Source organism: Empidonax traillii, unplaced genomic scaffold (assembly GCF_003031625.1).
Source record: "Empidonax traillii isolate 1590-97213 ecotype Southwest subspecies unplaced genomic scaffold, ASM303162v1 scaffold550:size796879, whole genome shotgun sequence".
NCBI classification, from domain to species: domain Eukaryota; kingdom Metazoa; phylum Chordata; class Aves; order Passeriformes; family Tyrannidae; genus Empidonax; species Empidonax traillii.
Window position 1 is genome coordinate 728,655 of NW_020955743.1, and position 27,725 is coordinate 756,379.

Consider the following 27,725-nt stretch of genomic DNA (forward strand, 5'->3'; position numbering starts at 1 on the left):
CTTTTTGCTCATAAAGAAAATAAGGGAACGACAATGAACTCTATAAATGTCCTTGCCTGACCAGAAGACTAGTAGAATCACGTCGAACCCCGAGCGTGGACGAGAATGAGATGCTGCCCTCGTTCGGAGGGTATCGGCTACTCTGTTCCTGTCCATCTTTGGCCTCCTTCAAGGAACACGGCAGTGAGGAGATGGAAGTCGTGGTAGTCTCGTTCTAACTTTTTTCCTTCTTTCTCACTTTTATTTTGCATAGTTTGTGCCTTGTTTTAGGGCACTGAGCTCACAGATCTAGGTTCTTTAAACTTTCTTTTTGGGGAAAAAAATAAATAGAGGGTTTGGCATTTAAAAAACCCAGTTGTGCGTAGAAGCTGTGCTGTTCTTGGTGTTTGGTAGAAGTTGTTAAAATCATGGAACTGTAGGATATTATGAATTTAAAGGGACCCACAAGAATCATCAAGTCCAACTCCTGGCCCTGCACAGAACCATCCCCAAGAGTCACACCATGTGTGCCTGAGAATATCGTCCAAACACTTCCTGAACTCTGTCAGTCTTGGTGCTGTGACCACTTCCCTGGAGAGCCTGTTCCAGTGCCCAACCACCCTCTGGGTGAAAAATCTTCTTCTAATATCTTGCCTAAATCTCCTCTGACACAACTTCAGGCCATTCCCTCAAGTCCTGTCACTGGTCCCCAGAGATCAGTGCCTGATCCTGCACTTCACCTCAGGAGGAAGCTGCTAGTCCCTCGGGGAGCTGCAACTTGCATAACACACTCAGGATTTCTGTTTCAGTAAAGTTGATATCATCTATATTTCTTTTATTTTAGGGGATTGTCACTTGTCAGAATGGAAAAAAACATAATTTTCAGCATTTCCATTACACTGAATTTCTAAAGCAGAAACATTAAGTATTTATACTGGCCTCACAATTCAACCTGCTAGACAAACATTCTGTTGGTACCACATGGAAATGTAGTTAGAGACTCCCATCTCTCCCATATTAGGATTTACTCCAATGTATTTTGCTCAAAAAAAGGACACAATTCCTTTCCAATGAAACATTAATCTATCTTTAGCTTAGAAAAAGAACTAAATTATTGGAAAACGTGTGAAATAAAGATGTTTCAATAAAAGTATTATTGTTATCTCTACCAGATGCCCCCATATCAAAGGAATAGTTCTGGACAACACAGTGTGTGAAAGAGGTGGGCATAAGACTGCCAGTCATAGCAGCATCTTTCTCCCATTTCTTCCATGACCCACATGACTGTGTATCCACAACTGAAATGACTTTGAAAACAATCTACAACTTGATGCAAGCTCTCTGTGTGATGAATATGTATTATTCATTTAATAATAATTGCAGTATTGCAATTCCGAAGCTAATAAAGAATTTATTTTATCAGCTTTTTAAAAAACTCTTTTAACTAATGTCCTATTATCCTGCCCTCTGGTACTATGTCTGGATATCCAGCACAGTGTTGGCAATGTTGCTTTTGAAAGATGTTTTGTCTTGTTACAGTGGCATTCCTCCCAAGGCCCAGCAGGTGGAGGCAGAATTTAGGAAAAGATACTACCTTAATACAATGAGTCATTATTTTTGCTGCTGTTGCTTATTCTTAAAGTAGAGATCACTCATTCCTACTGTTTCCTGCATGCAAAAAAATATCTTACATAAAAAATATAATGCTCTATTGAGGAAAAGAATTAAACTGACTGTAGTATGTTTCAGTAACAATGCCTTTTACTGTAATTCCTTTTATCTCATAACTGTATCTTAGTATCTTTTGGTATGTCATATATCAGTAATTTGTCTCTCATAGGAGCTTTCAGCATCATTATACTGATTCCTGCTTGACATATGCAGAACAATTTTTCTCTTCTTATTTTCTGCCCCTATTCTGGTACGGGCTGCAAACTGGTTTGGTTGGTTGGGTTCTTAGGTGTTTTTTCCCTTAGGAAAAAGAGAAGGTGGTCCAAAGAAATAAAACAGTGTCAGCTCCTCAGAGCCATTTTTCATTGGACACAGAGACTTCAAAAGAAACAAAAGGCATGAAGGAATCATAGATTGCACTGCAAGAAGCATTATTTCCAGTAGGTGGTTCTCCACTTCTGTTGTAAAATAATGTAGGATTTGAGAATGACTGTGAGCAAAAACTCATATGGCTTAAAGAATGTCTTGTTAATTAAATAAAAAAAAAAATCTTTTGGGGGAGGTCCTATATCAACGCTAATGAGCTCTAGATTGACAGTAACTAAATCCTCCTACAAAGATCTCTGTTGTAAGTGCTTCCATCAGCAGACCTGCTAATGAATGCATCCTCACAGAAACTGAATGGATTGAGATAGCCCAGTTCAATTAGGATTGAAAGCCATGTCAGAGACGTGATGGTTTTTTCATTGCACATCTGTTGGCTGTATCTTGTTAATTTTATTTTATCATTCCAAAGTGAAAGGAAAGAAAGCAAACAAAATACAGGCATGTAAGGAATGGAGACAAGAAGAAGTGAAAGATTAACCTTTTATCGAGACAAGGTAGATGTGAGAAGTATCTGGAAAGAGGGATTTTTAAAGGCCCTGAAACAAAGACAGTAATTAATAGAGCATTTGGTTCAAATAATTGTCCAAATTTTTCCTGATTTTATGACAAATAGGTTTTGGCTGCAAAGCTGAAACTGGCCAAAAATGATTACTTACCCCTTCAGGGTCTTGTAACGAGTTAAGTAGGTGTAGAGGCAGAGGCACAGGACTTCAAGACCCCGAAGCCAAGCTTTAGGTTGGTCAAGTGCTTTTATATTTCTGATAACAGAGTTGTTGGGTTTTTCTTCCATATTTGGTGTGGGATAAAATAATGTCTAAATATGTTGAATTTACTGATCTTATAGTTCTCTAACTGATCCAACATTGAAAAAGTGAAATATTACTAATAAATTATATGGGAGAGATGGCTAGCTGTCACTCATAAACAAGTGCACAATAAAGTGCCCTTTAAGAGAGGTGAAACATTAATGGCCACTGTCTGCTTCAAACACTGGAGCCTGTGGTGGATCATATACACTAAGGTAGGTTGCCCAAAGCCAGAAGACTATGGCAGTGACACTGAATATAACCATGGAACTATGCATGTCATTACAATGAGAGAAGCAGACAGCTAAGACACAGAAGAAGGCAACAGAGACAAAAAAATCAATAACCCTCAGAAGATGGTAGTACTAAGTGGAGAATTGGAATCATGAACAATGATTCCTTCTGTGTTCAATACAGCAGAACTTCTTCATATGCTTCCCTGTGAATAAGCAGAATTGCATCAAGGAGGTCCATCACCAACATCTTAGGAACTTTAGGGATTTGTTCTGTCAAGAGCATGTAACTTTAAATTTGAACTTGTTTTCTAGTTATTTTAATACTCTGGTGCAAGATTCTTGTATATAAATGAGACAATACACAAAAGAGTTGCTGTCATTTGACTAAGTAGGACTCACGTTAAACTGATATAGATTATTCCAAAGGAATACTGAAATACCAAATTGCTTTAATAAGAAGAAGCCTTGAGAATCTTTTAATGCAGAAGTAAGTACAACAGACTATTTTTTGTCAGTTGCCTCCAAAACAAAACCATAAAATATTAATAGCTGATAACTATATTTAAATTTTAAAAGCTTAGTGGATAACGTTTTTTTACAGCAATCCAAACTGTTGATTAAATCCAGAGTAGCTTTTTGATAATTTTATTCTCTTGAATATGTGGATCACCTCTTCTCTAAAAATAGTTAAAATGAACTGTTGAACAATCTAAAGTAACTCTACTTAAGCAGATAGAGTTGTACTCACTTTCATCAGTAGTCTGCTGTTGGAAGGCATTTAACATGTCAGTCAGCTCTGCAAACACCCACAGCGTTATGTGTGCGAAGATCATACACAATGCTTTTATTTGTGGAATACAATTAAAGGGGGAAGATACAATAGTACTCTGGTAAATGGCACATCGTAAATTATGATAACTACTTAACCAGATTCCCTTGTAAACACACCACACAATTCTTAAGTCAGTCTATTAAAAATATACACTTACTCTTGGAAAGGAGGCTGCCTTTAAAAACATTGACATGCAGAATTTTTTTATCATGAAGATGATTTTGGATTATCTTTGATTTCAGGTTTGTTCTGTTTCAGTAACAAAATGTTACTATGGAAGTCTCACATTATTACTCCTTCATATGCTAAAAAAAATTTTGAAAAGAGAGTGGAGTAGAGGGGCAGAATCACCTCCCTTGACCTTCTGGCCATGTGTCTCTTGAAGCAGCCGAGGATACAATTAGTTTTCTGGGCTGCAAGGACACATTGCTGGCTCATATTTAGTTTTTCAACCACTAAGTCTTCTCTTCAGGTCTCCACTCAATCCACTCATCACCAGCCAGTAGCCATGTCTGGGATTATCCAAAAATGTTAAAACTTCGGTCAGAATAAAAAACCCAGGGAGGTGCTCAGCTGAAAGTGCTAATATAATGGGAACAAAGACCACTGATTTCTTGTGCTAGATATTTCTTTTAAATATCCGCAGAAGGATCTAGTACAACTGAATATTTTTACCTTGCTTATTGGAAGTCCTAAACACCTTGATTTAGTGTAAAAGTGAGAAACAGCATTTTATCCTTTTTACATACTTCTGTGAAAAAAATTATAGAAGAGTAATTAACTATCCTTGCCACATTTTCCTTCACTTCTGTGCAAACTCTCCCAAGAGCAGCAAATCTGAATAAGATCTGTATGAACATCCAGGTCTTAACTGGCCACAGTAAGGTCTATGATATTTGCCAGTGTTCAGTATTGGATGTATCCAACAGGCCTCAGAAAGACCTTTCTCTCTTCCTTTTGTGCTTATATGACTTCCATTTGTATATTCTTTGAAAGTCTTCTATTTAGTAGGTTTATTCTTACAAAATCATTCTGATAATGGGTAGCCTGTAAACCTTGTGAATAACACAGATCTCTGACTTGACACTCTATATAGTTCTTGTTTAATTGAATCACAGCCACATGTTTTAGCCATCTAGTCTTTGTTTAAAGACTTCAAGTGATGGACAATCTATTTGTAACCTTCAATAAATTGTTTAATTTATTTTATTTATTTTATTTATTTGTTGGTTAATAAATCCGAGTTTAAAATGCCATGCCTTTTTACTACTTTCTAAATTCAGAGCCCACCCACTGAGTAACCATAGGTTAAGAGTCATGCTATAACCAGGTGTCTTCCTCCTTGAAAAAGTTATTAGTGATGGTAAGTTTCTCAGCAAAAATGACTTGCTGAATGATTTTGAATTTTTGAATAATACTTAATGTAGGGTACTAAGGAGTAATTTATTGCAATTAATAAATGTTTGAAATTCAGAATATGCATTTAATTAATTTATGTGATGTGCTGTGATGTAATGTAATGAGGAAAGAGAAATACTGCTAGGTAACCAGATTCCAAATAATGCGCCAGGAGTTATTCTGAGGAAGTTTGCAACAAATATTAGTCTTCAAAAGGAAGTATCTGAAGGGATCCTACAAGAAAATGGAGAGAGACTATGTACAAGGGAATGTAGTAACAGGACAAGGGGAATGGCTTCAAACTGAAAGAAAGGAGGTTTAGATTAGGTATTAGGAAGAGAGTTACTTAGGTTTTTAGGTTAGTACTGTGAGGATGATGAGGCACTGGAACAGGTTGCCCAGGGAAGTTGTGGATGCCCCATCCCTGGATGTGTTTGTGGCCAGGTTCGATAGGGCTTTGAGCAGCCTGGTCTAGTAGAAGGTGTCCCTGCCCATGGCAAAGGGGTTAGAACTAGATGATCTTTAAGGTTCCTTCCAACACAAGCTATTCTATGATTCTATGATATTTGTATTGTGGAATGTAAAGCTCCTTTTATTGTTTTTGTTCAGTATTTCCTTAAGAGTTCTTTCCTTCCAGAGCATTCCTTTACACATACTCATTTATTGAACTTTTTGGGAAGAGCCAACACAGAAGAAGGGGAAACACTCAAAACAAATTGCATTTTAAAACATTCTTGGATGTATTTGTCTGACTCTAAAATGCTTATATAGAAAGTGATTTTGTCTAACAAAGTCATTGAGATCATGTGCTTCTGAGTGCCTTAGCTAAGAAGTACTGACAGCAAACAAGATTCTTTGTCCTTTTCTTGTTCCCTTTGGCTTTGTCTGTATTATGTTTGTTACTGTGGGTTGGTTTTTTTTTTTTAGCAGATTTCTTTTTATGTTACACCCCTAACATATAATTTCTAGTCTGAGTGATTATGGATTTTATTCTAAATCAATTAAGTCAGTACATCTGAAGCCCAAGAGATTTAGGCTCTGACTGTGGAAAGTACTGGAGTTTATGGCTGAATATGATGCAGAGAGCAATTTCCTGGATCAGAGCAGTGAAACGGAATGGATGATCCTTTTGTTATTTTTGGTCTAGTTTTATTTTGGAAGTGTTGTGTTAGGCTCAGAATTACCGTCATCTCCTTCTTGTGTTGTAATTTAGTTTTGATAACTGCAACTTCTCAGTAACATTCCAGCCCAGTGACTCATAGCAGATGTAAGCCTCAACTCTACAGAATTTAATAGAAAAACAATCGCAGCTTGGGAAGGGCTCTGGAATTCTTTGCATCAGCCGAAGAAGATTTAACAACTTTGAGTTCTGTCCAGAAGTTAAAGGTAAACATATAAGGTACCTATGAGGGAAGAAGGAGGAATTTTGCCTAATTTCTATAGTTGTGTTTTAAAAGTAATATGTTTTTGAAGGCCATATAACTGGTGCAATGTCGTTAATGATGTATGAATGTTTTACTGGGATCTAGCTATTTTCCTGCACTTCTAGATAGTTATTAAAACTGATATGTAAGTCTGTAGTTTCTAAATTTATATTAGTATATGGCTGTATGGACAAGGCTGCTTTTAAAACCTAAAAGTAAATCAAGTCATGAATTATTGTCCATTTTTCAGATGAGGAAAACATGGTAATTATTGTAACATCACCTAATTTTAAAAAAGCCAGATTTGCGCATGAGTTTAATCATTAAAGCCAGTTTGAATATGAAGAAAGCAAACAAAAATCTTCCCAGTCAATTTTGACAGATTGTCTCTTATTGTATTTATTTGATTTATTTGATTCTTATTGACACTGTGCCAACAGAAACAGTCATCTGTATTCCATCTGGTTTGACATCTCCACAGTTCAAAAACAAAACAACATGCTGACGGTTCAAATTTTCTTAGCACAGAACTTCTTTATTGTCATCAAATCTATTTAATAAATTGTTATTGAAAGAATTGGGAAAAAACCATGAAATTTAAGGGAAATTTGCACATAGGATTGAGTATTTGTGTAGCCTGTAAAGAAAACCTAGGCATGGAAAAGTAAAAAAGGTATCTTTCTGGAATTTTTATTCCATAGCTTTGAAGAAAAATTTCTGCGCAGCTGTGCAAATGCACATTCCAGGTGTAATGTCTGAATAGTAAATGAGTAACCTCATGGAAAAAATTTCAAAGTTTCAGAAGAGTTGCCCTTAAACTTCATTTTATTAAAACAGAAAGGGATTTTTTTTTTTCCCCTAAGCTAACCACTAAGGCTTATGTTTTCAACTTAAAAATATTACACCATATTTTTCTCACTCTGTCATGATGTGTGATAAATAATCCATATGTCTACTGTCTGAGATTAGGATTTTCCTGGAAAGGGATATTCCCTGCACATTTTTTTTTCTTTTTATTAAATCAACACAGGTGTTATAACAAAAGTCTTGAAAGTCTCTCAACACTTATTAACTCTTTGGATTCATCTTGGATTAAGATCTGTAATTTTTTGCAGGGTTTTTTTGAGTGAATGCTTTCTATTGCATAATATGTCAATGTTTGTCAGCAGATAGCTGTATAACAACCAGGGTAAATAAATGAAGAAATTAGTTTAAGAAACTGACTTTCAAAGGAGTCTTCCTAGAGGAAGATGTTAAGCTTCCATTGAACAGAACTTTAGCTTTACATATTACCAAAGAGCGTGGATGTGCACTTTCAGAGATTTGTTACTAATACAACCTTTACTGAAGCGTTTTTTAGAAATGTGGAAAACTAAATAAACTGTTACACACATTAATGCCATGACTGAACCTCTTGATTTGGGTAGGGTATGCAAAGTGCTTTGAAAATGTATGGAGCTTGACTATTTACCACTTTCCTTGTCACTGTGGGATTGACCATTCAGCAAATCTCCTGTCACTGCAACTGGGAGATCAGACAAACTACAGGAGTTTATATCTGCTGAAAAACTGGCTCAAAGGTGCAAGGCCCAGGATCAGCACTGCTGACTGTCCTCTGCCTTGTCTGGGTCTCCCCAGTGGTCAGAAGCAGAGAAACACTGTTAGGTCACTCTTCTCCTCTCAGAGCTTGAGATCTCACATCTCTTATAAGTCTTTTAGACCTTTTCCCTTTTTTGGCGGAGAACAGCACACAGAATTTGGTCTCCCCAACACTATTATAAACCCACTCTGTGTGGTTTTTACCCTGTGTCCTCTCTTTCAGTCTTCCCTGTTTCTGACTGATACATCTGCCAAATGGAGCTCTCAGCTGCTTCCCCTTTAAAAGACTCTCAATTGTCTTATGATCATAGTGAGCTCATACTGTGAATGGCTACAGGATCAATACTCATGGCAGAAATGTCTCAAATTTGCGTAACAGAATTCACTGACAGGCAATTCTTGCAGATCCCTCACATACACAGACACTGGCCCCCATTTTTAATCCTGTAATTCATAGGCTTTACCACTTCAAACAGTATCAGAACTTGTTGCATTGAATTCTGGTAAAGTTTCTAATTCAAATGATGTAACATTTATTTGGTTAGCATGAAGAACAATTTACAGCTTTAAATTCAGAAATTTTATGGAACAGAAATTACAGCCTAAGATTTTCAGTTCACACTTTTTATTCAAGAAACACTTCATAGGTAATTTTTAATGGATTTCTTTGAAATCTAAAGAAATCAGCTTAGTACAGTGCTTTGCAACTTAATGGTCGATGTTGTGTATGTCCAAAATGCTTAAAAGGACTTCTGAGCTGTCTGCAACATGGGTCAGTGGGTACACAGTCCCCTCAACACTTTGTGTCTTCACCAGTTCTGTGCAAGATGGGATATAAAGAGCTTTAAACAGATACACTTGGGTCTTAAACTCTATGTTTTCAAATATGACGCTTTCAAACCAGCAAACCTCAGAAGTAAACCAAACCAAACCAAACCAAACCAATGCTGCTTACTTAAAGAACTGTAATTTTAAAAAGCATCCTAAGTATGTTATAGATAGATGTTGAAATCTGAAATTTGGCTGTAATTTTTAGTCCTGCACGAGGTTTTCAGAGATTGGTGAAAATAAAAGTTGGACTTGTCCCATTTTACACACTTAGAAACATACTTCTGCTTATCTTTGTAGAGTAAAAAGCACAGTCTGCCAAATTTCCACTCATGTTTTATATTAATTCCTGTAGAAACATGAGTGAAAATTTTCATAAAGTTGGTGTTTCGATACGCACATGCTGACATGGAATCATTACTCTCTGTTATAGGACTTACACTTTGTCTAACCACAGATGTTTTAATGTATCACTGTTCCTGAAAGCATTCAAAAAACGTGTAGATGTGGTGCTTAGGGACATGGCTTAGAGGGGGACCCGTCAGTGTTAAGTTAATGCTTTAACTCAATGATCTTGGAGGTCTTTTCCTTAATGACTGTATGATTCCATGTAATTAGCTGATTCGGTTTGATAAGTAGAAAAAGCAGAGTGAACACATATTCTGATTTAAATAGGCATTAGCCTATACTAAATTAAAATATTTGTAGTTAAAAAGGAAAAAGAAGAATTCCTCAGTTGATAGCTTCTAGCAGTTCAAGTAATTAATTCAGAATATCCATGTAAATATTTTAGTAATTGGAGGCCTTGCTTTCTCATCTGTGAGCTGAAAAGCACACATCTAGCTTACAAAAAAATTGTAAAGTTCTATCAGCTAATGTTTGCAAGGCAGTGAGATACAACAGTGATTGTTTTAGCATTTAAAATAATTACCATATGAAACAAGGGAGTTTAAAATGCTATGGGTCATACAGAACAAAATATCTGTACCTATCAGTTGAAAGATATCATCCTTGTAACCATCAGAATAAAAGCTGATAACTATTATGCGTTTTCCCCCAAAATTACTCTACAACAGTAGAATTATCTTGATCCTCTCCTGGCACACAAAAGTCGCACAAATCTTTAGTTCAAGGACAACTAGCCAAATTCAGATTTTAATTAGTAGTTTATAACAGAGAGCTTTCTCACAAATTTAAGGGACCAACAAAGAATATTGAATCTTGAATAGCTGTTCGAAAATACATGGAGAGCTCTGATACAAACTGACCTAAAAGAATAAATTCTAGTTTTACTGGGTTTTGGAGTTGTACTTTATCAGACTATTTTAGACATTTGTAATGAAGCCTACATATACATTATATTTATGATTTGAAAGAAATTAATTATAGGTTAAATAGACTCTTCTGAATAAAATTTAAGATGTCAAGCGTAAATATTTAATTTTAATGTTTAAGTTAACTACTATTTTGTTTGTTCCTCTAATTCACAGATTCCAAAATGAAGATTTTGATAATGATTGATTTTGTCCTTGCAGCTAGCTTGATGGATGTCATTGCCAGCTCTGTAAGTTCCAGTAATTAAATTTGTCAATTGAGTTTCTTCTAAATATCGCATACCTTGTCCTCCATAGTGCTCACAATGCATCTCATCTACGTGGGATGGCAGAACGTTTGATGGAAAAGATTACAATTCATAGCAAAAATAAAAGAATGGGGAAATAACCTCAAATGATGCTCAGTGGGGACAAGTTTCCAATAAGGAAAGAGGAAACAAATACATAAATATACAACGGAAGATAAATCACTGGGCAATGGCCAGTGAAGAAAAAAATCCAGTCAGTTTGTGACTGGATGTGATGAGAAACAGGAGGTGATGTATCTTTGCTAAAAAGGTATCATATGGTGCATTGAGGCACATTGAACAGAAGGCGCACAAAGTGATTATACAACCACGCAGGGGTAATGCTAACTCAGAATAACACTTTTAGTTTTGGGCAGCATCCTTACAGAAAGGCGAAACCCAGGTACTCCTAAAGCAGTGGCTGCAGCAGTAGTGTTTCTGGTCATTGACACCTGGGAGAAAAAATGTTTCTGTCCTTTTCTACCCTGTCCCCTTGCCACACAATTTTTTCTCAAACAAGATCCGTAGCTTCATATTCTTACTTGTTGCCATGTAACTACATTATAGTTCACACTCGAAACCAATGATCAAAACTCACTTCTAGCTCCCAAACCCTTCTGCTATGTATTCTGCCTCTCCAAAAAAAAGCCTAACAAAATCACACTTACTCTGCTGTTTAAAATCCCTCCAACTTCACCAGCCCTGCACTGGCTCTCTTGGCTGTCCTTCCTAGTTTGAAATTCAGGTCCTACATAGCAGAGACCTAAAGAGATTAAACTCTTGATTCATAATTGCCTAGGTGAAAGTGGTTGCTGAATGTACAACTAGATAAGCATCATAGTTTGTAGCTTACATTACCTTATAGAAAACTTTTGTTCAGATAAGTAGCTTTGTAGAGACAGAGTAGAAAGCAACTCCTCTGTAATCAGTCTGCTCAGTGGAGAAAAACATAATTTTTACAGAATCCTACTGAGAAAAAAAGGCTTTCCAGTTAAATGCATTTTTACCTTTTTTTTTTTTTTTAAATTATTTTTCATTTGGAATGTTGTGGGCTTTAGCTGACTCTGTGAATAAAAACTGGGAACATTCTGAAATGTATCTCTAAGTTTTCACATTTTAATCTCATTAAAACACTAATCTCAATAGAGAGATATTTTAGAGCTAGTTTATACTCTAAAAATAGAGGAAATAACACCCCAAGTAAGACCTTTGTATTTTTATAGCTTTCATAAAGTATTCTGAGTCTAATTTATAGCATTAATTTTAATGGAAGGTCACTAGCTGCTAAATAATCTACACAATAATGGAAATGAAGGCTCATTAATTGCAGCAGCTGGTTAAACGTGGGACAGTGTGCCCAAGAGCTGTCAGCAGTTGTTAGATAATTGCTTCTCAATGTGTAGTGCAAACAGTTGCTTCACTAAAACAGGCAGAACAGATTGTGTTCAGTCTGGTTTCTATCAGTGGGCAACACTGTCCACTGGAGACAGTCAGAAAGAAATTCACATTTTGTTTAGTATTTCAACACTTTAACTTTGGCCCCTACCTAACAAAAGGAATAGCAATATGTTATAGCTGCTAACTTATAACCCTGAGTTACATTTTGCTTCTGTGTTACTCTAGCTATGCATTGGTTTAACTCCAATGATTTTAAAAGAGTTATCCTGGGGGGGGGGGAAAAAAAAGTGTAGTAGCACATTAAAAGAACACTGATAACCTGCAGGTCCAAAAGCCACACTGATCCACCGTGAGGTTACACAGCTACCCTGTGATTACCCCAGGGGAAAAATGAGGTGTAGAATTCCAAGTATGAGACCTGTGGTTTTGCTGTCCTGCAGCAAAGTGCAATGGGATTTGTCTGGAGTTGACAGAGAGAGACATCAATGAGGAGGCTGAAGTGAGGGAGGGAAAGCAAAGTGTCAGATACCAGTACTTTTCACATGTAGGTTACTTTCAAAACTTTGTTTCTGTTCAATCATTTTGTTCTCATGGTGCAGTTATTCAGTATGGCTAGTCCTTTTTGGGTTCTCATTTCCTAGGCACTGTGAGCTTAAATCCTTTTTAATCGGGAAATTTCTATGTGTAATGTAGACATAGTAATTTGCAAATTTTTAGGTAAACAATAAAAAAGATCTATTTTTAAATGCACATTTAAGAATAAAATTTAGAGATGTAGACTGTTGCAGAACTTGTGTTCAGTTTAGTTCAAAGGACCTTTTATAGTGATATATGAAGTAGTGTCATACAAAATTTAGATACCATGTTTTTCTAAGGTATGATAATATTTTTTGAGAAGTTCTATACTTGTACTATAGAATTTAATCACAGTTGGAAAATAGCTTTTAGCAGTATGAATAGGGGAACTGATAGATGCATTTCTACTACACCTGAAAGAAACACACTTAGTTACCTATAACTACCTCTTCTCAAATTCACAGTCTCTTGCTCTCTCCAGAACAGAAAGTAGCTCTCTGTGGCTCAGATCTTGCTGTATATCAAAGAGGCTACCTGCCTGAAGCCTTGCTATGAGATTGCAAGGGCCTGGAAACAGGGGCCACCATTTTCAGGCCTTTCCTATTGCATTTTACCATGTTCTCCAAGGTTGTGTGTGGTGAATTAAGACTGATACAGGCCAACCTTTTCAATAACAAACACCACACTAAAACTGATCAGTGTGGCATGACGGCTTCTTTATCACTCTTATCTTAATATTATTAGAATTAATATTCGTTCTAACTCGGAACATGGGAATTTTTTTATAGCTTTACTTCTGTTGTTACCATTAGCTCATAAAAAAAAAATTTCAATATTTTTTTTATTTATTCACTCTTTCTCAACTCACCTATGCATCTCTTTCTCTCTCTCTAAAGCTCTACAGTTCTCTATAATTTTATGTATGCACACAGGACTAGATATTTTCAGAGACCTGTCAAGGAAGCCTCTTCTGAATCTCCCATTGAACTCATTCCCATTGAAAATTCAGCTTTTGTGATGGGTTTGGATGAATCTGCGGATACCCTGAAAAGACTGCATAAGAAATAGTGCATCTTTTCTTCATAATATGCTACATGTCCCACATTTATCAGTGCATATGGTCAAATAATATCCCTCCAAGCCACTGTGGCAAGTTTGTCCTTTTATGCCCATATATTTTAAGTATTTCCTTCTCCTGTTTCATGCTAGAAGAAAAGGAGGATATGCTTAGGCATCTCGTATAGCTATTAACCACTGAGAAAGATTTTCAAGGGAGTATTCTTAAACAAGGTAGGACTCTCGGGTTATCAGGTCATTGGCTGCTTTGTTTACTCCTCCAAAAGGTGTTCGGTAAAGGTGCCTTTGGCCTTACAGTGTCCCCTTGCGGTCAAGCACCGTCGTGAATCCTCAGCCGCCCCAGCCAGGAGGGTTCAGCTCTGCAGACACACCTGCTGTCCGGGAAGCCCGACGAGGGCAGCCCAAACACAGAGAGGCAGGTGAACCTTTTCCTCTTGAGCAGGTCACTGACAAACTGCCTAGTTATGCCACATATAAAAATATATTCCTCATGTGTATTAGACTGCAGTTAAGTATTAATTAAAGCAAGTATCTGATACACTTCAATAATACTTAAATTAGAGGACAGTATTTATGATTGTTCTGCGAAGTCTGATGATCAAATTTTTCAGTGTAACTAGATATTGCAAATTAACAGAACGTTTTGTTGGGAGTGTTTATCACTGAGTGTTTATCAGCCTAAGCCTGATGCAAGTGAAGGTATGCAGATGCCACTGGATGTGCATAGCAGTGTGCTGGTTCAGACCTCTCTATAGTTCAGGGTGATAGGGCAGTGTTCTAAGATACCAATTCTTCCATGCCAAATGCTACATGTAAATACTGTTCCCTATGAATGAGGTTATACCATTTCAGAACTACTGCAGATTTGATCTTACATGTCCTCCTATGAGGAGAGGCTGAGGGAGCTGGGGTTGTTTAGCCTGGAGAAGAGAAGGCTCAGGGGGGACCTCATCACTCTCTACAGCTGCCTGAGAGGAGGTTTTAGCCAGGTGGGCGGTGGTCTCTTCTCCCAGGCAACCAGCTGTAGTACAAGAGGGCACGGTCTTAAGCTCTGTTAGGGGAAGTGTAGATTGGATATTAAGAAAAAATCTTTTACAGAGAAAGTAATCAGCCATTGGAATGGGCTGCCTAGGGAGGTGGTGAATTCACTGTCCCTGAAGATTTTTAAGATGAGACTGGATGTGGCACTTTGTGCCATGTTCTAGTAACCACAGTGGTGTTGGATCAAGGGTTGGACTTGATGATCTCGGAGGTCTTTTCCAACCTGGTCAGTTCTGTGATTCTGTGATTTCCAAAAGGTTGTCCTTTGATTTTGCTTTTACAGGGCTAGTTGTGCTCTTGTGCAAGCACCATAGCTACTAAACCGTGCTTATGTAAAATTGCAGACAGTGTTACTTAGGTCACATTTCCAAAGGCTTCCCCCCCACACTGTTGAAATAAAATTTATTCAATATCTATTTAAAAGTCTAAAGTCTGTTTTAATTTAAGCTCCCCAGATCAGGTTCGGCTCACTTTGGCAATTTTGCCATAGTTTTTAATGTAAAACCAATTATTTATTGCTCTGCATAGAATCAGCATGTCAGAATTTGGAAAAGCTCTCTTGTCATTTATCTGCATTTGTACCAAGGTGAAATGAGTGCAAGGAATTACCTTATCAGAATCGCCCCATTTCTCACAATAGTGACTTTAAGGTTTTAACTTTAATTTTTCCTGCATATTCACAGCTTCTTAGGGACTATTTATCTTAGCATGCCAAAAATTATCTTAAAACTTAACAATATTTATGTTTGCAATGTTAAGGTTTTTATCATAAGCAGTATTGATTGCATTTCTTTAAGATTCTAGAATCATCATGAGTTAGTAGCAGGCTTCACTGGATAGCAAGTCTCTGTGCATGGTAGGTGATAGAGAATGAGCCATCCATATGGTAGAGTCTGTAATGTAATGTTTTTTGTTAAAGTCCCCTCTGCATGTTTGCAGTGAGAGCTGGTAGTTATAAGCACTAAAAAGAAGGTCTCTTTGCAAAACAGGTATATCTTCTTAATATGTATTTCATATATTACACTCTGGCATATATGCAATAATTTTAAACAGAGTAACAAATGAGGTGGGAGTCAACATAGTCTCTGTAGGAAATCGTGATCAAAATGTTTTATTCAAGTTAAATTTTATTTGTGGGTTTTTTTCGTTGGCTTTTTGTGTCACATGTTAAATTTCACAAAAAAATTGTTTATTTTACAATAAGATATGTTTTCCTCTCTAGGATTTACAGAAATGTTTTCAAGAGCAGATACAACTTCAGGGCCAGGTGAGGCTTCTGGAGCATCGTGTGAAGCAGCAGCAGTTAAAAATTATGCAGCTTTTAGAGAAGAAAGAGATTCAGTACAGTGACAGAGGAGATGAAAACAGTGTCATTGACTTGGGAGGAAAAAGACAGTATTCAGGTTAGAAATAAAGCTATTCTTTTCATTTCCATGAGTACTGATACACAGAAGCTTTAGCACAATTAGGCCCATTGACTTATTGTTTTAAAAGCTCATCATAGAATAATGTTTGTTTAAAACACAGTGTTCAGCTTTTACCTAGACCTGCTAGGCAGGGAAAAATTGTTAATGTCAGATGGTATAAATCAAATCAGGATTGAAATAGTTTATTGATTTATTAATAGTGCATAATTAAAAAACAATTGGTGAACAATAAATTAAGCATTAATATCAGCCATACAACGGAAAAAAGCCATTAATAGATATTTACAAAATGTTAATTAGCAGTTACAGATTGCTAAACACTGTTCTTTGACTAATCTCAAAAAGTTCTAATCCACAGGGTCAGTTCACATTCACACATTCAAATGATCTCCTGGGTTACAAGCACACACTGGCTCTTCCGATCTGTGAAGTCCCTGAGACATCCATATTTACACACATAAGCCTGGCATGACACCTGCATCTGACTTTAATAATATTCTGCGTGTGGCCCCATTTTGACATGAGATTCAGCTCATGACATCACAGCTTCTAAAATACTGGTTTAAAGTTGTTTTTACATTTTCACCAGCATTGTGGTGATCTGCTCCCTCTACAAAGCTAAGTGTTATCTTGTAACAGCTGCAGTGAGGCCAAACTCTTAAAATAATAAAACACTATCCAAAACAATAGTTGGATTGAAAATACAATTTGATTCCTGGATGATGTTAATTTCTTATTGTCCAGTTCTAGAAAGCCTAAATTGCTATTATTTTTAATAGCCTTGTTTGGATATAATTCTAGTGTTTGTGCTGCTGGAAGAAATCACAACATATGACAAGGCATCAAATATAATAAAGTACCATTAAAATGAAATTAAAAGCAGTTGTAAGTCTGAATTTAAATTTTAGCTATGTATTTATTTATGTACTCAGCATCCTGGAATACTTTTTTTTTAATTTTTATTATGGCTTACTCATTTGTTACTGGAAAAGATTACTAAACCCACATTTCTCTGAAGGGCCTTTGTATTTTCTTAGCATATGCCTCAGTTTATTTTCTGAAAATGTCACTCTAAATAACAGATCTAACTTGTTCCTGTTTCTGATGATTTTTTCCCATTAGTTCTTCACTTTCCTAATAGCTTGAAAAATACTTTTTCCTGTTCATACTGCATTGTTTCACTTAAACTCCTGTAGCATTTTAATATCAAGAGAGATGGATAATTTTAGTTAGATAGGGAGGGAGAAATTCCACACTATATACAACTGCTAAAAATTAAAATATGCTTAAAATATGCTTCTGTTTTGCACAAGAAATCAATGGATAAGAAAATCTATTTTTTGTAAGCCAATCAAACATTCTCTAGAAAGACAACTTAGCTGTTATTTAAATCATGTTTTCTATTAGAATTTATTCAAATCCTGGCATAGCTATTTGTTTTCAATATAAAGTGTTTATTTTCTATGACTAATCTTTGCTGACACTTTCAGTGAGAAGAAATATAATAGTTCAGAAAATTCCAACAAGGCCTGGAAGTTCAGCCAACATATTCATAAATGTTTCAGAGAATGCTATAAAGTTAATCAGCTCTACCTTAGCCAGGAAAAGCAGAAATGCTGAAAATCATGTCTTTCTTGTATGACTGTTTGATGGTAGATTACATATAAAAAAAGAACACCTTTCATATTAATTCCTAGAAGAAAAAAATATAAGATTATACAGTTACATTGCTGCAATATTTCCATGAGCTCTGGCTTTTGTGATTGTTGTAAATGATATTCCTCAACAGCAATGCAGGCCAGACTGTAACTGGTGTTGAGTTGAAGTGGAATCATTTTAAACATACACTGCACTTTTTGGAAGTAGTATTCTGTATGTTTTTGCACCTATTTGGTAGAAAGGACAAGAGCGTCAGGCCCAGCAATTGTTTCTGTTTTCTAACACTGGAGACTCAAACTTGTTTTTGGCAGTTCTGCTGTGAACTTTCTGGACATAGATGTACGTGTTTATTTTCAAAGGTCACCATGTGTCTTACATATAATTTTATGGTAGTAACAGGATTCTAATGTGGATGATACCACTGTAAATTAAAAGTGACACCACTTAAAACAGAGGAATTATTTTGCTAGGCAAATGAAAACAAAAAAATTATAATATTTCATGGTAGAAAAAATATTCTTTTAATGAAATGTCAAAATAATTACAACTCAATAAATATTGCTTTATGCTCATAAAGCAACACAAATACAAGAAAATGCCCAAAAGTCAATGAAATGTGTTCGCAAATATATTTTTTTATTAGCCTGGTTCATATGTGACTTCTACATGACATGACTTGATTGCCTCTATTGACTTGATTTCTGATTTTGCCATTAAGTACAAAAATAAAAAAGTTGCATCCAATCAATGTTTTGTGAACAGACTGTGCAGAAATCTACAATGATGGCCATAAGCAAAGTGGATTTTATAAGATCAAACCTATCCAGAGTCCTACTGAGTTCCTTGCCTTCTGTGACATGTCTGAAGGAGGTGGTTGGACTGTTTTTCAGAGACGATCTGATGGCAGCCAGAATTTTGATAGGTAGGTACTAGACTTGGTCATTAAAATTGGAAACAAAGTGGAGAATCATTGAACCAGATGCAGGAAAGTTAAATCTGAACTTTAGAAGTACACGAATATGTTGTTATCCCAGGTAAAAGAGAGGAATGGTTATTTTGTGGGGCAGCCTCCAGATGAGCTACGACTTCTGGCTCTGGCTGTTTTCTATGAGACGTCTCTACTAGCCTTTTTCTGACAAATTGTGCATTTTATATGAGGACACTTCAATGTCAAATGCATTAACAATTGTTGGAGCACAAACTCTTAATGACGAGTAAAGGACTACCTTGTCTTTTGCAAACAGTAAAAATCTAAAAAAAGTAAAAATGCAAGCAATCTGCTTGAACCAAAATGCCATCAGCGAGCAAGCGTGAGAGAAACCCACCACAAAAGTAATTTGTACCTCATGTTAAAATGCCCCCAGGAAAGATAAAATGGATGAGAAGTTGATTTGCGGACACCTAACCTCTTTGCCTTTGCCAAGACTCACATATTTTTTGGGAGATGTCCAGAAGTGAAAACTTTGGCCCTGTGAACCTTGAAAACAAGCCATATGTGAGCCAAGAAAACTTCTATTTTATAAAACATGTCAGACAAGCTACAGAAGCAATCTGTAGCATTTTGCAATTATTACCACCACATACCACCTATTCTTTTCCCTTGTCAGAGACCATCAGCTGCTTAAGTCGCAGAGGCTTCTTTTTTTTTATGGCTGCCCGTCCACGGCCTTTCATCCATTGGCTGAACTAGGTTGCTTCTGATACAGGAAATATATTTCTGTTCCTATTAGAACATGTCATGAAACCAAAAACACTAAGAAAGTGTTTCAGAGCCACTGTAGGCAGGGAAATGTATACACATTAATTCTTGAAACTATGCACGAGTATTGAGTTCAAAAATTTTTAGAATCAGTTAATAACTCAAAGCTAGAAAGGGCTAGCTAATACCTCAGTTTACAAATTTATATGTCCAGCTGCAGGAGTTTCACATCTTAATCAAATCACAGATAACAAAGAACCAGTGCCTGTGAGACACATATTCACTCAGATCCCTTAGATTTAACCAGGAAAAATGTCTTTACTTTGGATAAATTGTGCTATACCAGAGATTGGGCTGAGCTGTTAAGATGAAACAAGAGAGGTTCAGACTGGATATAAGGAGAAACCGTTTCATTGTGAGAACAGTCAGCAGGTTACCCAAAGAGAATGTGCATCTCCATCTCTGGAAGTTTTCGAGATCTGAATGGATAAACCCTGAGCAACCTGATCTGATCTCATGGCTGACTCTGCCTTGAGCATGACACTGGACTAGATTGCCTCTCGAGGTTCCTTCCAGTTTGCATTATTCTGTGATCTATAACTGTATAATAAATATCCAAACAAACTTGCTTCTTTGAGAAATGATTTATACTCTTTTCAGAGTCTGGGCTGACTATGAAGAAGGCTTTGGAAATTTTGTTTTGAAAAATGGTGAATATTGGCTTGGAAATAAAAATCTTCATTATTTGACTAATCAAGGTAAGATTTGTATTGTAACAATAGTTTTCTTATTGTTTCTGTTTCTTTGCTCTTTCCTGGCCACTTTTTGTTACCTGTTTTGTTAGCATCCTAGTAAATCCTGAGTTCTGTTGTTAGTCTGCATGGACTTCTCCAAGTTTCAGAACAAAACATATTTGAATGTGTGTTTTCTAACAAAAGGTTCAAAACTGTCACTGGGCCAATGGCATGCAGAGAGCCTCTGTGAAACAGGGAACACTAGACAGGAAAGAATTGTCTCTACCTGTTTTGCAGTCAGCATCACTACCAGTCCAGTCATGTAGTATGCTGTAGCAGTTCATTTAGTCAGGGCTTTATGTGGCTGTGTGGGCTATTACATGAAGGTAATTCTAGGCCAGTCCTGTTGATCAGACCAGTTGAAGAAAGCTATTTCCATTTTTCTAAAAGTCACTTGATCTAAGCTAACTTTGGCTTTGTTGTAGAATGATGCAAATACAAAACTGACCCATTGGCTTAGTCAGCTAAATCATATGGGAATCAGTGCCACCAGGATGTGATCCTAATATAACTCTTATTTTCAGAGTATAAAAATCTAATTTTCTTAGGAGAATCTTTATTGATTGTTTCTCACTATCATTTCCACCTCAAATACCTTACTAAAATATAAAGTCTGCAAGGCCTTTTTTTATTAGATTTTTAATTTTCTACATTTGAAAATCTGTATTGGAATAATTCTAAGATTTTTTGAAGCTGACTCAGGTGAATAAAGACGATGAATAGCACGATATGCTCTAATATGCATAAAGAAAGAAGAAAAAAACCACATAAAATATGCCGTGGTGATAGAGGTTCATGATAAAAACATATTTTTGTTTTCTACTATAATACTCAGTTTTGAAAAATAGTGAGAGAGGCTAGTTTAACCGAAATAATTTGTGTTGTTATTTTTCAAGGGAATTATACTTTAAGAATTGATCTAACTGATTTTGAAGGAGAACGGCGTTTTGCACAATATGCAAGATTCAGAGTTGCAGGAGAAGAGGTAAATATTAAATTACTAGAGATTTTAATGAAAATGTGGATTCTGTAGACCAATAATAAACATACAGGTTCCATAATTTTCACGAAGGTTTGTGTAGAACTTTATTATCATATTTTCTTTCTTACACATGCTTATAATTTTCAGGGATGAAATAATAGTGGTTTACCCTGATACATTAATTTCACACTTCCTGTAAAATACATGTTTCATTTGATTTAGCAGCCATGGATAAAAGCAGTTTTTCTGGTTTTGTTGACATTACCAACAGTAATGGTACGTAACATTTTGATTTGTAATGTATACTGCAAGCTAGCATTAATATTGTTTTTTATTATGTCATTTACACATAAAGTTAATGACAAATTTTACTCCTGGTAAGCATCTTTACACCACTACATTATTTAGTACACAGTATTTAAGTGGCATGACATTTCTTAGCATAAAAATAGTAGCAAATGGAACAGATTATTTTCCTCTTTGTGGTTTCACTCTCTGATATGCTAAGGGCCAAAGACATACTGGAATTTATTTTTTTTCCTTTCTTCACATTTTTCATTAGCATTCTTATGAGATGAGCTGTGGTGAATACTCTGGTACAGCTGGTGATTCCCTTACTGGTGGATTTCATCCTGAAGTAAAATGGTGGGCTGATCATCGAGGAATGAAATTCAGTACTAGAGACAGGGATAATGACAACTATGAAGGGAACTGTGCTGAAGAGGAAAAGGCTGGCTGGTGGTTTAACAGGTACTTTGATCTTACATAGGTACTGTCAACTATTCTGCTTCATGAATACTCAGACAATAATAACATATGGTAGAAGATAGGATTGACATTGTTTATTTATTTGCAATGTGCCCCTGTCTCCTACCAGAGATCTCAGTGCTGGTAAGACTGAGACTCACCATAGAAGGGACAGCACCTACTGCACAGATCTGTGATAATGGTATTTGACATAGGTCATCTTTGTTATCAGGCAGTAAGGAGATAATTCTGCCTCTTTAAGGTAACTAGTTTTTACACAAGTAGGTCATGTAGAGTTTGCAGATGTATCCCTGTTGTATTTCATTCTTGCATTTCTCCTGCATTGCACTAGACCAGATGTGGCAGTGCTGAAAAATATCTGACGAGCTAAACTACTGCCAGGTTATCAAGACTCATTTTTTTCACCTCAGTTCACAGCATCTCGCTCTTGTTATTCCTTCTATATGAAGATGGTAATGTGTCCACTCAGTTTCTGTCAGTGAGTATGGCTGGACTGAGACAAAGATTTTTTTAAATAGGGTTCAGTGAAAGCATTTTAAAGCTCTACTTACATGCAGAATACAAATTCAAAAAGAAAAAACGGGTAGCCTTAGCACAATCTGTACAGATCAGCTATGTTCTTTCCTGTAATTAATTGGATAAATATAGCCATGAAGAGAAACTATGCAATCTCACTGTGTAATAGGTTTAAAATACTGCTCAGGGAAGCATACTACCCTCTCACTGTGATCTCAGTTCACTTGGCAAGAACTGCCAGGCTGGATCAACTCTATTGTTTCTGTTGTGTCATCCTTTGTTTCTGTTTTTAACTCCTCTTTCTCCAAATTCTGCTTCCATAAGTAGTCTGTGACCACCTTAGCTGATACAATGTAGCTATTAACTAAATATTTCACAATTAACTTCCTATTTTAATACATTTTAATATATTTGCATGGACAGTGGGTCAGCAGAGTGTTTGAGATCTATGGAAAAAAGTCATATGTAGACACAGGTTTTTTTCATTTCTCAGGAAAACTAAGATATAAAAGCGAAGGCAACTACGCTGGAGATTCTTTTCTCATGAAATCAGAACTTCTGTCGATTTAAAGGAATATTTAGGCCTCAAGTAGCATTAAACTGATATCATGCCATGGAATTCATTAAGAGTGAATCACCAATCACTTTTAGACCATTGCATACACTTTTTTATTTTTTAAAAACTTTTTTTTTTTATTATATTGGATTGATTTGGATGAAAGAGTGACCCCTTCGCTAAAGCAGCTGTACAGCAGAACTTGACAGTTATTTATACCTTGTAGCTGGTGCTACTCAACTACTAAAGATAGCTGACTCCTACTAGGCTAGTTCCTATTATGGCTGTGTAGCTCATGCTCTTAAAGTGACAGTCTATCTGGATAATGATTATGAGTTACTAATAGTTTTATTTCACTGTCTTGCTACTAACTTTTTAATGTTAAGCTTAACATAAAAGATGAAAACTGCAAAATACTAGAAGATGTCAGTATCATGAATTCCTATTCAAAGGAACAGTACTGGCAGAGAAAGGAAAGCACTCAGAAACACGTATTTGTCATGCACAGATTAGCAAACACAGAAGGAATTAGTGCTCTTGGCTGGTTTATATAGGAGCTCCCAGCTATGAAGGAATTGTTTATAGCCGACTCTATGCTATCTCGACTAATGAAATACAGGAAAGCCCAGATAATATGAAAACCAAGGGACAGGACACAAGTGAGGCTTCAAGGAATTAGCTCAGATCTAATTTAAAGTTACCAGTTTTGCTCCAGCTCAGAATTTGTTGTCCTGAACTTCTGCAGAAAAATGGCCCCTCTGCATTCTTTTGCAAGCAAAGCTCTAGAAGAGATTTTCATCTTGAATGCAAATCCACAGAGCTGGTACTATACCCCGGTCATAAGATTTCCTGCATCCAGGGTGTTGCAAAGGTCAGTAGGTTCACAACTAGTGAAAGGAGAGCTAACAGTTCTAGTTGGGCATGATCTTATTCTCCCCCCAGCACTTACAGTTTTAGCTGCACCATGGATGGATGGTAACAGTGGATCTGTCAAGCCATAGCTCGGGGCCACAGATCTCACCAACTCAAGCTGCCTGGCTCACCAATCATCCCACAGACAGCATAGCTACATTCATGTGGGGCCTTAGTGGACTCAGTAAACCCAGAGAGAATTCAAGAAGTTCTTCAGGGAACCAACTCCATCTCTCTGCATCTGTCATACCATTAATATATAATTCAGATAAAATGTCCTTGGGTGAGAGTTGACTGTACTTTTGAAACTCTGGTACCGTAGTTTCTTACTTTAACCTATAGGAAAGAAAGGAGGAATAAAGGCTAACTTTAGGTATTTATTGACTTGTGAATAATGAATGTTGCTTCACAATGTCATACCAATAATCACATGGCAATTGTTAATTTAGTATGTCCAGTTACTTCTGGCAGCATCCGGTTGGTTAGCGAATACTGTATATTTTGGCCATTAGTGCTTCCCAGCACTAATTAAGGCTTTTCACTGGCTCATGTTGCTGTTCACAAATAATGGTTTGCTTACTTATGATTCTTCCAATGAAATCGGTATTTTGGTTCAAAGTAGACAGAATGCCTGCTCATTGCAGAATTTGTATGGTTAGAAAGATTATGTCACTTCTGACATAAGTTCGTCATTCTCAAAAACAAAGTCACTTTTGATGTCTGCAAACTATAAGCTTTCAACTAACACATTATCAAAACTGAGCTTCAAAATTTTAAGCAATAAAAAAGTATATATAGATGAGAATTTTCCCATGAGGCTTTTATGACAGTTTTTATTTCTCAAAAACTTTGTTAATCAAGTGTAAGCAATGCAAAAAAAGACTAAGATTTGCCAGTAATAATATTCATAGGGTTCATTTGGAATATTTTCTGTTTGTATATTATCTGAAGTCTGCTTTTGAAATCCATCATGGTGTTTGACATCTAAATATTAACAGCACTAATAATGAAATACTAAATTGGCAGATAAACCAAGCTGATCCATCACAACATGCTGCAGAAGAAATATTCAGTTTGCTCTCCATAAAGATCTAAATTTCTCTCTTGTAGAAACCAAATGAGTATCAAGTTTGTCTGGTTCTTATTCAAGCCTTTAGGGGTTTACTAGGATTTTTTCTTTGTTTGTTTGTTTCAACCACTGCATTTAATAAAGTGTAACAGCATTGGTGCCTCAGCCTGTTAAAGAACCAAAAAAATGTACTTTGTGTAGTCAAATAAAATGCCAGCTCCCATGATCCAGTAAGTTGGTATACATATTTTTAATCAGCTGTCAGATTTCATCTGTTTGTAAATAGAAGTCCATAGGTGAATAGACAAACTGGTGGTGGTATTCAGGTTTTGTCAAACAAAACACCACGTGGTGTAACTGGAAAACTTGAGGGGAGCTACTCCGGAACAACAAAAACCAGAACAGGATTTATATCCCAGAGTTTTTCTTTGTGTGCTCTGGTGTCATCCATGGCCTGAACAACTCTGGAATAATTCTCCACTGAAGCAGATTCGCAGGAAAAACTCTGAGAGCCAGAGTAAAAGGAACAAGCAGAACTTTTGTTTTAAGGACGCGAAGAACACTTGCAATTGTGCCCTAAATAAACCACTGTTGTTTAGGCTCACAGAAGTCCACAAATGCAAATTTATGCAACGGTCAAACCAGGCTGTTTGACAAACATGGCAACGTTTTTGTCTTGCACAGAAATGACACATTCTTGAAACTTTTTGGCAGAAGCCTCATTGCTTTTTCCCCTTACTTTCCCACCAGGTGTCACTCTGCCAACCTGAACGGTTTGTACTACAGAGGTCCCTACACTGCCAAGACAGACAACGGGATTGTTTGGTACTCCTGGCATGGGTGGTGGTACTCCCTAAAATCCGTTGTCATGAAGGTCAGACCAGCAGACTTTGAACAAAATATTGTTTAAGTATTTTATTAAGACGATTCCCCTAGTCAGTCTTTTAGGAAATTATTCCAAATTAAAACAGATGGGCTGATTTTTGCTTCTCCTCTATGCATATATATATTTGCAATAATTCCTCTGCAACTAGTAGTTTTATGAGATGTAAGTGAAAAGACAGTCTGGCTTATGAATCTTTAGATACAACAGGGTGTGTCCAGGGTTTTTTAAAAACAGACCAGCATTCATCCAGAAATAAGGACCTCTTCATCAAGATGGAGAATTTTTTGCTTTACAGTAACTACAAATCCTTTCACCTTTAAAAAAAATTATTGTTACTGTGTTGTCTCAAAAATGAAAATTAATTGTACTTATTACAATAAAAAACCTATTCAGATAGAAGCATATGGTTTACTCAGTGGATGAAACAAACTTGCTTTGGAATGGTTCAAGACTTTAGAAGTGAATTTCCTGTAAATTCCTCTGATGTATTTGTTGCATGAGTTGTATACACAGCATATATAAAAGGTATACAGAACGAGGCAGGAAACTGAAGAAAGAGAAGGGATGCTACCAGAGTAGAATCAATTGAATCCAGCATAGAGAAGTGGATTGTCTGTTGTTGCTGAAGCATTTCTAGGGCTGGTTACATAATTTCAATCTAACATTTCTAGATGGTCAGTAATTATGCTTTTTGTCTTCTTGGTAACCATTATGCCTTTTTTTTTAATAAAAAAAATAAATAAAGGACTTTAATATATTGACATATGGAGTTTAACAAAAGCTGCAACTAATTTTAATGTGAGCGAAGCTTTGAACATAATGCACAGATAGAGGGAAGTGTCATTTTAGAGGTTCTTAGTGAAGACACTATATATATAAAGCTCTAGTTTCTCTTTCTATCTGCTAGACTCCACAACTCTCTAAATTTGAATGTTCAGTCACATCAAAGTGGTTCTGCTTCTCCTTTTCCTACGTACTTTTCTAGGCTCTCTGGGCTTTCCTCCTTCTTAAAGCTGCAGATCCACATTTTTCTTGTACAAGAGAGACACTGCCTAACCCTGGCTTTTGTGCCTAGTACTACAACAGACTCCAACAGCCAGCAATGACAAGAGTCGCTGATTAGTGCTTGCTGCCATGGAGAAGATAGGACAGCTCTCTGATGAAATGTAATCCAATTCTGCTGCGCAGAACCAAGGATCTAAGCTTGCTTTCTTAAAATAATTTTGGTTTTGTAGTTGTACTGCCACTCTATCCCCCTCTGTCCAAATACAGTTTTTGAATGTGGCAGACACCTTCAGTCACGCTTAACATAATTGAAACTAACTTTTGGCAATATGTCAGTGAGTTTATAACTACACTGATGAGAATACACGTCAGCTGAATTGTAACTCTCTGCATAGCCATTTTTCCTTCCATTTTCATCCTCCCAAACCAAAAGTTTGTAAAGAATCCTTGAAAGATTTGCATGGAATAAGGATGTTTAGAACAACTGGAGGGAAAAAAAAAAGAGAGGTTGGTATGAAAAAAATCTCACTTAACAAAACAAACAAACAAACCCCAAAAACAACAACAAAAAAGGGAATT

The 27,725-nt window shown here is 36.3% G+C and overlaps 1 protein-coding gene across 1 annotated transcript; it reads left to right on the forward strand.

Moving 5' to 3' along the window:
- FGL1 (fibrinogen like 1) lies at positions 1-27,183 on the forward strand. Its single transcript, XM_027897596.1, has 10 exons — positions 1-203; positions 1,152-1,201; positions 6,557-6,695; positions 10,651-10,724; positions 16,096-16,276; positions 18,722-18,881; positions 20,319-20,416; positions 21,349-21,437; positions 21,997-22,184; positions 26,006-27,183. Exons 4-10 carry the CDS (start codon positions 10,659-10,661, stop codon positions 26,163-26,165), a joined length of 942 nt encoding a protein of 313 aa, XP_027753397.1. The 5' UTR covers positions 1-203; positions 1,152-1,201; positions 6,557-6,695; positions 10,651-10,658; the 3' UTR covers positions 26,166-27,183.
- The last annotated feature ends 542 nt before the right edge of the window (positions 27,184-27,725 follow it).

Bases quoted from the DNA above. Each gene is read 5' to 3' on its own strand.
- FGL1 (XM_027897596.1), top strand. From the start codon at position 10,659: ATGAAGATTTTGATAATGATTGATTTTGTCCTTGCAGCTAGCTTGATG. The intron at 20,417-21,348 runs GTAAGATTTGTA...TTATTTTTCAAG, and splicing joins TCATTATTTGACTAATCAAG to GGAATTATACTTTAAGAATT. The intron at 22,185-26,005 runs GTACTTTGATCT...CTTTCCCACCAG, and splicing joins GCTGGCTGGTGGTTTAACAG to GTGTCACTCTGCCAACCTGA.